The sequence below is a fragment of the Centroberyx affinis genome, unplaced genomic scaffold (assembly GCF_046629955.1).
Source record: "Centroberyx affinis isolate AG114_WGS23_722 - 3 ecotype Tasmania unplaced genomic scaffold, CSIRO-AGI_Caff_v1 ptg000097l_1, whole genome shotgun sequence".
Lineage (NCBI taxonomy): Eukaryota > Metazoa > Chordata > Actinopteri > Beryciformes > Berycidae > Centroberyx > Centroberyx affinis.
The window spans coordinates 16,684-27,789 of NW_027278800.1; the positions used below are offsets into that span (position 1 = coordinate 16,684).

Genomic DNA, 11,106 nt, shown 5'->3' on the forward strand with positions numbered 1-11,106 from the left:
ACACACGAACACACACACACACACACACACACACACACACACACACATACTGCACTAAAGCCTGTGTTGAATACACTTGTCATCTGCCTTGCCCGCTACAGGAGATTAATGGTATTCTGAATACAGTATTTACATCACAGAACCCTGCTGGTATAACATTAACACAAATTGCCAATAGCAGAGAAAAATGGATAGACCAGAATAAGGCTCTAAAATAAAAGATGAATCGTATGCATTTTCCTTTTGCTATGTTGTGAACTGGGAAATACAAAATATTTCCCATACTCCTTTACATTTACATAGTTATAGTTATAGTTACTCATTACGAAGGTGACAAACAAACAGTAGTCATGGCAACGTCCATAAAAGAATATTCCATGGTAAACATGAAAAAGCAATGATTGTATCAAAAGCATATGATTGTACATTGATGATTAAATTTAGTCGACTTTACATGACTGAGATAACTGTTCTGTATGAACAATAGCAGTAACAAAAAGCCAAAACACCAAAAACATAATTTCTTCGCCTTTTTTAAAACACGATGAAAGGAACGCTCAGGTCAAATGACCTTTGCGTGCTATTTCAGTCTCTGAAAAGCGTAGAGGCTGTTAGAGAGATATTTAACAGTAAAAAGGCGAAATCAAACACATCCTTCATGGCGGAGTCTCCTTGGTCTTAGTTTCCTCGACCCCCTTTCTTCAGCACACCATCATTTTGGTGTGGAGAGCAGGTTTGTGATTCAAAATTGTCTTTTTTTCCCCCCCCCTTTAATTTCTGCTCATACGTAGTCTTTCCTCTCGAACCCCGGGCCACCTGCGGACCGCGGGGCAGAATACGCCATTCGTGAGGGGTTGTATCTCGTCTCACGCGGCGGGCAGGAGCAGCAGAGGAGCCCGCCGCCCAGAACCAGGAGGGCAGCCGCCGCCCAGCCGATGTAGAGCGCGGCCCCCAGCTCCCTCCTCTGAGCGTCGGTCAGTAACGGGTTGTAGAAGTCCCTGATGATGGTGTTGGCCGACCAGGAGACGGGGATGAGCTGCATGACCCCGGACACGATGAAGAAGACGCCCGAGATGATCATCACCTTGGCCTTGGACGACTCGTCCTCGATGCAGTTGGTGCACTTGGCCCCGGCGATGGCGATGAGCACGGCCATGATGGCCAACAGGATGGAGATGACGGTGAGGGCGCGGGCGGCCTGGAGGTCCTGGGAGAGCGCCAGCATGGAGTCGTACACCTTGCACTGCATCTGGCCGGTGCTCTGGACCACGCAGGTCATCCACAGGCCCTCCCAGATGATCTGAGCCGTCACGATGTTGCTGCCGATGAAGGCCGTCACCCTCCACATGGGCAGGGCGCAGGCCACAATGGCAATAATCCATCCCAAGATGCACAGGGAGATCCCTATCAGCTCCAAGCCTATAGACATGCTGAAACCTCTTCTTCTTCTGCTGCTGCTGAATGTGTGTCACTCCTGAAAGGGGATCGAGAGAAGAGAAGATCTGGTGGGGGGGGAAGAGTCAAACCAGAGAGCCAACTGACAATTAACTTAATTTCAGCCCTTGCATCAGTGAGTGTGTGATGATCTGGTGCCTCGGCTTCACAAGTATCCTTTATAAGGCAGATCAGGTGGAGGGGAGGAGTCCTCGAAGGAGCTGACATCACCAAGGGGACGGAGGACCTGGACGCTCTCAGGATCCGAGGCTTTCTGCTATCAGCTTACATGACCGGCTTCACAATGGCCCCAGCTACAAAGAAGGCATTTCACAGTTGAAAGGGCACCCATGTGTCCTTATAACCAATGTAACAACTCTGAAATGGATTAAGGCTTATAGTAATAGTGTAAATGAGGGATTTTAATTGTTTTTGATTGTATAAGTATTATGTAAAAAAACATAATGTCTCTTAGAACTTTTTTCTATGTCTTGCTATGAAACATAGGCAACAAGCACAATCTGATCTTGTACATATATCACTTTTCTATGGCATGCCCACAGCTCAACCCACTTGTTGTGAGTTATTTGAGGGCATTTAGTAACTCGTAGATCACCTTCTCATGACAAGATCAGGCTCCACTCTGCAGCTCCAAAGAGCATTTCATTAAACGTCTCATAAAAGAAGCTTGCATTCCTCAGTAACAAGCTAAACCATTTTTTTTTTATCATCGCTGTCCGGTGAAAACCTTGCGTCTCCAAAATGCCAAGTTTTTAGGAGCTAAGAAAAACAGTCCTGTTTTCAGCTTGACCACCATGCATTTTTGAGTTGAAGGGTTTCATAAGACTAAGGGTGGTAGAATTTTCTGAAACAGTAAAGAAGCATGGGATCCTTCAGTTGAAGTCAGAACATGAAAATCAGAAAGATTGGCATTACAAGTTTTTTTTACCTGACAACAGCGTTGTGTTTGATGTGCCCTAACGGCTCTGTCTGTCTATCACTAGAGCGCCCTTGAAATTCTTCAGGGCCGGGACCGTCTCCCTAGAAATGCCCCAGAAACCAGACTAATAGCACCACCACCCCCCGCCACCCATCCACCCCAAGTATTCTGTGACCTGGCGTTGACAATCCCCCCCCCCCTCCTTCCAGCATGAAACAGGCCCTTTGTTTGGGAAGGCTGTTCAGATGGTTGAGTGTGGGGAAGCTGACAAAGTAGCGGTTCTTGTTATCATTTGAGCCAACAGACATATGGGAGACAGCCAGGTGGATAGGTGCTGTAAGAGAGACTCAAAGTCGTCAGCTTAATAGTGGGGATATCCAGGACGCATGGGATCAGCCATTTTTTCGTTATACAGTTTGTTATTGAGGCCAAACATCTTACAGAATCTATTGTTGGATGTATTCTTTCAGATTTTTGTGTGGATTTCAATTTTGTTATGAATAGTTGCCATTCTTTAGTGAACACTTTGTACAACTGACCATGCTCCTGTGACCTGAAGGCTTAATGAATATTATGCCATGGTAACCACCATACTCTCTAAAAGAGAAATCAATTAATGAAGTCTAAATGATCAGGACAAATTAAGTACAAAAAACCAAGACCTTTTTATTGTAAGAGTCAAACATCAAAAAAATATTCTTTGGTTTTGCAATTTTGGGAAGACAACATTTCCTTTTTTAACATTTCCTAATTTAGAGTAGTATAGAAAAGTATAGAAAGTATAGAAAAAGTATTGAAAAAAATTAATTGTGTGATACAATTGCTTCACTTCACAAGCATCCCTCAACTTCTCAATCAAAATTGATGTTTCATGTACAAAACACAAATGAAAACACAATATGAATCAATTTAGTCAGTCTGTCAATACAGCAAAAACAGCAATACAGATTCACTTATTCTGAAATATTTAGATTACGACATCTACAGTTATTTTGATACAGTATAAAATACAGGGCAGCCATGTCACTGACATGTCATCATTAGCCTCAGTGCTTCAAACAGCCTCAAAGTTGCACAAATTTAAATTTAACAGTGGAAGACAAGGTTGATGTCGCCCTGTCCAGAAGGGCATCATGAAAATATTCAGCTTTGTCCTCCTTGTCAAGGATTGGTTGTTAAAAAATATGAAACCCCCCTCAGTTCTCTCTGAGCAGTCCTTTCCTCTGTGGGAAATGCATGGGAAGAGAGCAGGTGCGAGGTCAGACGTAGTCTCTCTTATCGTAGGTGCTCGGGGCCATCGATCTGTTTTGAGAGTACACCATCCTCGACGGGGGGCCGTACCTCTTTTCGGGTTGCGGGGGGCAACTGCAGCAGAGGATGCACCCCCCTATGAGCAGAAAGGCGGCAGCTGCCCAGCCCATGTACAGAGCGCCACCTATCTCCCTCTTCTGCGCCTCCGGTGTGACGACGCTGTAGAACTCCATGATGATGGTGTGGGCCGTCCAGGACACCGGGATCAGCTGGGTCAGGGAGGCCACGATGAAGGCCACTCCGGCGGCTATCATCACCCGCGCCTTGGCCGTCTCTTCCTCCACACAGTTGGTGCACTTCGCCCCAACGACGGCCACCAGCACCCCCACAATGCCCACCACGATGGAGATGATGGTGAGGGCGCGGGCGGCCTGAAGGTCCGCGCTCAGGGCCAGCATGGAGTCGTACACTTTACACTGCATCTGGCCCGTACTCTGCACCACGCAGCTCATCCAGATGCCCTCCCAGATGGTCTGGGCCGTGACGATGTTCACCCCGATGAAAGCCGACACTCTCCACATGGGCAAGGCGCAGGACACGATGGCAGAGATCCATCCCAGGACAGCCAGAGTCACTCCAAGTATCTCCAGTCCAACCGCAGGCATTTTTGAAGCCTTTTTCTAAGAGTGAGAGTGCACAGATGTCCTTTGTATCTCAGTGGTAAAAAGTGGATTCACTGAGTGTGCTCTGGAGTTCTCATATAACCAGGTTGTGTTCACAGCGGAAGGTGGAGTCACTTGGTTATTGGCCAGGAGGGAGTTCAAATCATTTTCTGTCCCACCTTGTTTGAACGCCCAAAACCCAGCCTTGGCATGTAAACGGCCTCGGCTTAATCATTCAACCTCCTCGGCCCCGGTAGCTCTCCCAACTGTTTGGGTGAGGGGAGAGAGCAAATAAAGGGCCTGTAACTCAGGTCTGAGTAGTTAAAGGATAACAGACAGGTTAAAGATGTGTGGATGAATGATTAAAAGTGGAAGGCATAACATCAACTCCTGTGAGTTTTTCATTGTGCTCCTTTCTTGAGATAGATGTCAGATGTTGACCATTATACAGTTTGTATTGAAGTTTTGAGGGAGGAGAGAAACTGTCAGGAGAAACTGTCTAAAGAGTGCAGCCTTTATATTAGCAAGGGGAGCAATGATTTAAATGTATCTGACACCTCTGCAGCTGGAATCAAATTAATGTTTCATTCACTCATTACTGCATTACTGAACCACATTTTCAACACTGCGTAAGGATTTTGATATAAAGTTAATTCTACACGCTAAAATCCCATTTAACCTGTATTGAGGTGACCTAACATCGACTAATGGTGACTACTGGTGCAAGAAAGACAAAGAATTGGTTACAAAGAATTGGAATTTTGAGAGGAAAACATTACTCAAAAACTGTCAATCAACTGTAGAGGAAGTCTAGGAAATGTGTCAAACAGTGGGCACATTTTCCCCTTAAATTGATTTAGCTTTTAGCCCTTAAAAGAGGATGAGAATCTTGTTATTTGAATTTGGTACATTGATGTAAATTTGTAGAATTTCCTCCTGACTTTGATGAAACAGAGTACTCAAAACATTCAGCGTTGATGCATTCAGAAACCACAATATACAGTAATGTAAGCAAAGCATTAGGTGGTGTTGGGGGTGTGTGCTGCTATGTAATATATGTGGAAACAAGTATTTTCAGCAGTCTGGGCAGTCTGTTTAGTTGCCCACTCTGTCTCACACTGATAACCCTGTGAAAGCTACTAACTGAGGCCACATGCCTGAGCTGCAGTGCAAACAACAATGGCCTCTTCCCAAACCTGACTGCTTAGCTTTTCATTTACTGCAATACTTTCAGTAACTACTGTTAGAGTTGCGGTGGATGACACTTTCAACACCTGTCTCTTATTTCACAATGTTGTCTTTTGAAATTAGATTACGTTTCTCACAATCTCACAAGCATGACACTATTTTTTGATGAAAAGCACTGATGAGATTTTATGCTACTGGTTCATTCTCCAGGAAGTGAAGTGATTTACTGTAAGTCTCAGTTAGCATTTTGATCATGGCACAAAGGACTGATGTTGAAAAAGATCTGGGGGGAAAAAAACTCTTATCTATTATTGTAAAGGCATAGACAGGTTTCTTATAGTGATAGCAAGGAACAAACATACAGAGAAAGAGGGAGTGGGTCATTGTGTTCGAAGCAGAGTCTGTGTGTGTGTGTGTGTGTGTGTGTGTGTGTGTGTGTGTGTGTGTGTGTGTATTTGGGGGGTGGAGGTCTTATCAGTGTCCTTGCTCTGTAGGTCTTACAGCATCAGCGGTTACACGTGCCACATGAGAAGACCCTCCTAAATTCTGGACCACCAGCAGTTTCTACATAGATGACCAGGATCCTTAATCACTATTTCAGAGAGTACTACAGCTAAACCACACAACTTTTTTGTCTCAGGAGGATCCTAATGGTGATTTACATGACATGCCTGGTCCTATCTGGAGTCTTTCCTGAAAAAAACAGTCTGGAAAGCCTCTCCGATAGCTGACAACTTGGAGTCAGTGATGAGAAGCTTAATTTTGTTCAGAATGGAGCGTCCAGGTTTTGAACTGAACACTTGTGGGTCAATATGCTGAATCTGAGTTGTGCCATTCCTGATTCATTTAGGACATGTTGCTCATGTCTGGGGTAGAAAATGATTGACACAACATCTGATCGCAAGCTTCATTACTAGATTTGTGGTAAGAAAGATCTTGCAAGGGCTATTTTACCATTATCATGCAGTGACTGTGGTTTTAGATCTATGTACAGAGTTGATAAGTGTGGGGAAAAAAACAACATTACTTCAGATGTTGCATTTACTATAGACACCACGAAACTGTGAGGACAAAACAGCTGAGCAAAAAAGCTCAAAGATTTAATTTCTCTCTATGATGAAGTGTTGTACTTCAACTGATTTGATGCAGATGTAATCAGTCAGGAATGTGTTGTGAAATATTACGTCCTCCCATGAAGTGGGAGGCGGCGCTCTCACAATATATCCTGTGGTTTGTGTTCATTGCTCAGTGGCCTGTTGTCCAGAGAACACATGACTGCACAGGCAGGTGGGCTCAGTAACACAATACCGCCTGTGCTTACCTAAAGGGGAGGTTCAGGACATTTAGAAGCCTTTCCTTGTGATCGCTAATCCCATTAATCAAGTCCAGGCAGCTTTATTAAGTGTTAAAAAATACTTTCACCCTGTGTTTTTGTGTCTGATGAAATAGCAGCATCTTGCTGTTAGCATTTGTCAGCAATGCTACTGTCTAAGCTAGGAATAAAATAACGAATCTTAACATCACTCTGCAAGTCTGTAAATCCACTATACCTCTATATGCTAGTAAGAATAGTAAGAATATGTTGTAAAATTGTTTGAAAGGACTCAGAAGTATCCTGATGGTTTAATTCCCTATTAACTTGCTCAATATTGCTCTACTGCTAACAAATTCTTGGCAGCGCTTTTTTGCAAACATTTTGAATGTTGTAAAAAAACTAAAAGGGCCTGATTATTGATCCGTACGGTACACCTCTAAAAATGTGGACTTCACCTTTAAGCCTTAAGGAAATGCTTTTAGTTTCCATCTATCATGCTACAGTTTGTTGACGTGATCCTAAAAATACAGTTGGCATTTTTTCCTTTTGTTTTGCCACTCTTTGAGCATTTAGATCTCACCTGGGGGAAGAAGGTAAACAGTCACAAACCAACTGATCAATGGGGTCTTTGTTGACCTATTAGACTCTATTACAGTGTGGGTTACTTCCCGTGGAGATGGGGGCTTTTATCTCTGACTCGGTTTCACTCTCACAAATGGAGGACAGGATACAATAGAGGGGAGCAGACGGTGCTCCTCTGAAACAAGCCACCCATTGTTTCTGCTCCCATTTGCATTGAAATAAAAAAACCTAATTTGTGTGTGCAGCAGTCCGACTCTTATTTGGTCAGACTGTGTTGTACTTAACAGCAGGCATTTTTCCGTACTCCCGTCATCAGAAGCATTTCCTGGCTCAATGTCCAGTTCTTACAAAAGCAGCGCAGAATCACAAATATTCCCACTTTAATATACACTGCATAGTCATAACTCAAATCATGAAGCTTGTAAAAGAAGACGACTTGAAATTGAATAAAGTGGAGGCTTTTGTATTGTTTTATTTAAAATCTTATAAAATTTGCTTCAATCAGAAATATTTTGTATGCAGATTGTCATCATTGTGTGAATTTCTTCAAGAACAGAAACAATCTTGATGTTTTTTACACAAAAGAGAAAAAAGTACTAATACCAAGTCTAAGTAAAAACGATTAATCTTTGAAATAAAATATGAACAACAGTGATTCCCACCACTACAGAAAAATGCTCACACTGAAAAACACAAAGCATGAAGCATCAGTCATTTTGTACATTTTGTACCAAAGATGCTGCATTAACATCCAGGCCACCAAACATCCGCGGCACCGCTCATCTACTGCACATCCAGGACAGGACAAGTTTTCTAACACTGGTTATCGCATCTTCACCTGAACCCACACGTCACATGTTCATACATAGTCTCTCCTGGTGTATCCATTGACTGACATGGTCTTGACGGCTGAGTAGTCCACCCTGGGGGGCGCGGAGCTGCCGCCGCTCTGCGCTGCGGCTGCTCTGGGGGGGCAGGAGCAGCAGAGCAGGGCTCCTCCTAGGATGAGCAGGCAGGACGCAGCCCAGCCAAAGTACAGCGAATTACCAAACTCTCTCTTCCCCGTCTCCTCCAGCAGCGGGTCGTAGAAGTCCAGGACGATGGCGTTGGCCGTCCAGGACACGGCCACCAGCAGCAGCAGCCCGGCCACCACGAAGGTTACTCCAGCTGCCAGCACGATCCGCGGCTTGCTGCTCACATCCGGGCTGCAGTTGGTGCACTTGGCGCCGGCCACCGACAGGCCGATACCCACGATGCACAGCACCATGGAGACGATGACCAATGCGCGGGCCGCCTGCAGGTCCACCGGCAGCCCCAGCATGGAGTCGTGCACCTTGCAGTGCATCTGGCCTGTGCTCTGCACCGAACAGTTCATCCACAAGCCCTCCCAGATCACCTGGGAGATGACGATGTTCTGGCCGATGTAGGCGGCCACGCGCCACATGGGCAGGCCGCACGCCACCATCACCCCCAGCCAGCCGGCCACGGCCAGGATCATCCCCAGGATCTCCAAACCTGCCGAGTACATCGTTGGAGCTGGAGCTGGAGCTGGCTGGGCTGGAGCTGGAGCTGAACAAGCCTCTCTTCCTGGGCGCAGTGGGATAGAAGGCCCTCTGTGTCCGCAGGCTCAACCCTCCTGAGATGAAGGCGATATCGGATCTCGTTGGCTCAAAGTCCCTCGTAAGGGTTTTAGTGAGAGAGAAAGAGAGAGGGAGAAACAGATTCTACCTTCTTTATACGGCTAAGAAGACTGAAGGTGGAGTCAGCTTAAGGTGGCATCATGTTTACTTTCAAATCACACTTGCATCTGGGGCCCTTTAATATTCCTTACAGCTCTCTGGTCAGGTCCGGTCTAGAGGTGGTGTCAAATAGGAAAACCCTGGAAATCAGTAGTCAGCTTGAAAACATATTTTTGTCCATTTTCTTGATGCAAAGGCATGGATAGCAGTTCTTAAAAGAGTTAAAATATAGATTTAGAAGGATACCGATGTCTTCCATCAAAGCCACATTTACACTTTATACATAATTTTGATATCAGAATGCTACACATTAAGCCTTTATGGAGTCAATTCTGAATATAAGACTTACATAGACATTAGCATACCAGCGTACCTTTTAAATCTCTATTTTAGATTTGAGAAAGAATCCTTGTGTATCTGTGACATGTGACATGTGACAACCTTGAAGGAAAATGCTGAATCACCCTCTGAATGAGATCTCCCAGCAAGGTAAAGGCAAACAATGACAGGCCTTGTTTTCTGCGTTAGTCAGCTACATAATCCCTCCTGGGAGAAAAAAATACAGGGTTTAGGTCAGGAGGCCTCACTGTCACTGGGCATGTCTGGGGAGTTTTATTTAAAATAGAAGCTATATGGTTAAATATTCAATTAAACAAAACACATTAAGAATATTTGACTGGTAGTCTATGAACTGGCATAAGTATATAAGCTTTTTGAATTCCCTATAGGTCACACCATGGCAAAAGTCAAACCATAAACACATAGCAGGGATATGATGGTAAGTCATCTGGGCAGCTACTCCCTCCAGTAAATATCCCCTTTGCATGTGATGATTATTTGGGCACTTCAGCAGACAGTGTCAGCCTAGTTTTAGACTGAAACATTTCTTCATGAGATTTCCATTGACAGGCAAGCCAACTTGACAAAAATGCATGAGCCTTTAACTAGGCTTTAATAAGTCCCTGCAAAACTGGCCCACTGCATCTTAATTTGCAGTGACCTGCCAAGTATATTGAAGTTATCATATGTGGGGCATCCTGGTGGATCATTGTTCTAAGGCGCATACCGTTGGAGTAAACGCAACGTCCTGGGTTGGAGTACGGCCTGGGACCTTTGTTGCACCCTCATCTCCCAATCTTCCCTGTCTGTCTTTGAACTGTGTAATAAATAATCTTTAAAAAAAAATTTGATTCTAATACTGTTTTAACTGAGGCTGTGAATGCTAAATTAAAAGCCGAAGAAAGGCAAAGTGAAGTGAAAAAGGCTCAAAAATAAAAATGAATGAGCTGTGTCTGTGTTCAGCATTCACAATGAACATATCTCAACTATACAGTCTTCCTTACTGTCAGCATCACTCTTTTCTCATGTCGAATGCTAAATGAATCAAAGGATCCCTCCACTGGCTTGAGTTAGTGTTTGTTCTTTGATACACAACAGGACTGGTAGGCGGCTCTCTGCCATTACAGGCTTTCCTCTCATTAACAGAGGTCAGCTGGGGTCAACGGTCAGGATGACAGGATGACATCCCCCCCCCCCGCACACACACACACACACACACCTGACAGGGACCTCTGCATCTGGAGCATTTGAGCGGCAAATTGAAGATCTTTGGAGGTCTTGGTAGGAGAAGGAGAATAAGCTCCTCCCTAAATTATCCAAACATTGTTTGTCCTAGAGCTTCAATATTTTCATCTGGTACAGAAAATTCACCATTTGACCCATGACCTTGGTACGAAATGTCATTGGTACAGTTTCCAAACCATCTGTTTACACTTGAGTGTATGACATTTCTGCTAATCCCACTCAAAATACGTTTCTTCTGGCATTATTGGCTCAGTAAGAGAAGATGTCAATATATCAGATGCCTAAAGATTGCTGCTTTGACATCATTACCCCAGTCGCAGTATAAAAGTACCAAACTCAACATCAATGATTTTAGTGGATGTTCACAAATATATAGTATATAGTGTCTCTGACTGCCCAAAAGGAAGAACT

At 44.3% G+C, this 11,106-nt stretch overlaps 2 protein-coding genes across 2 annotated transcripts; both read right to left on the reverse strand.

Annotated features, from left to right (window-relative positions):
• Positions 1 to 781: 781 nt before the first annotated feature.
• On the reverse strand, positions 782 to 1,553 carry LOC139646821 (claudin-3-like). The gene has a single exon (XM_071522564.1). The coding sequence runs from the start codon at positions 1,427 to 1,429 to the stop codon at positions 782 to 784; it is 648 nt and encodes a 215-aa protein (XP_071378665.1). The 5' UTR covers positions 1,430 to 1,553.
• A 2,080-nt stretch (positions 1,554 to 3,633) lies between these two features.
• Positions 3,634 to 8,900, reverse strand: LOC139646700 (uncharacterized). The gene is made up of 2 exons (XM_071522498.1): positions 8,238 to 8,900; positions 3,634 to 4,305 (listed from the first exon to the last, which is right to left on the reverse strand). The coding sequence occupies exons 1-2, from the start codon at positions 8,898 to 8,900 to the stop codon at positions 3,634 to 3,636; spliced, it is 1,335 nt and encodes a 444-aa protein (XP_071378599.1).
• Between the last annotated feature and the right edge of the window lie 2,206 nt (positions 8,901 to 11,106).

Coding starts and splice junctions, on each gene's coding strand:
- LOC139646821 (XM_071522564.1), bottom strand. CDS start 1,429: ATGTCTATAGGCTTGGAGCTGATAGGGATCTCCCTGTGCATCTTGGGA.
- LOC139646700 (XM_071522498.1), bottom strand. CDS start 8,900: ATGTACTCGGCAGGTTTGGAGATCCTGGGGATGATCCTGGCCGTGGCC. Junction 4,306..8,237: donor GATACACCAGGAGAGACTAT/GTATGAACATGT, acceptor TCTCACTCTTAG/AAAAAGGCTTCAAAAATGCC.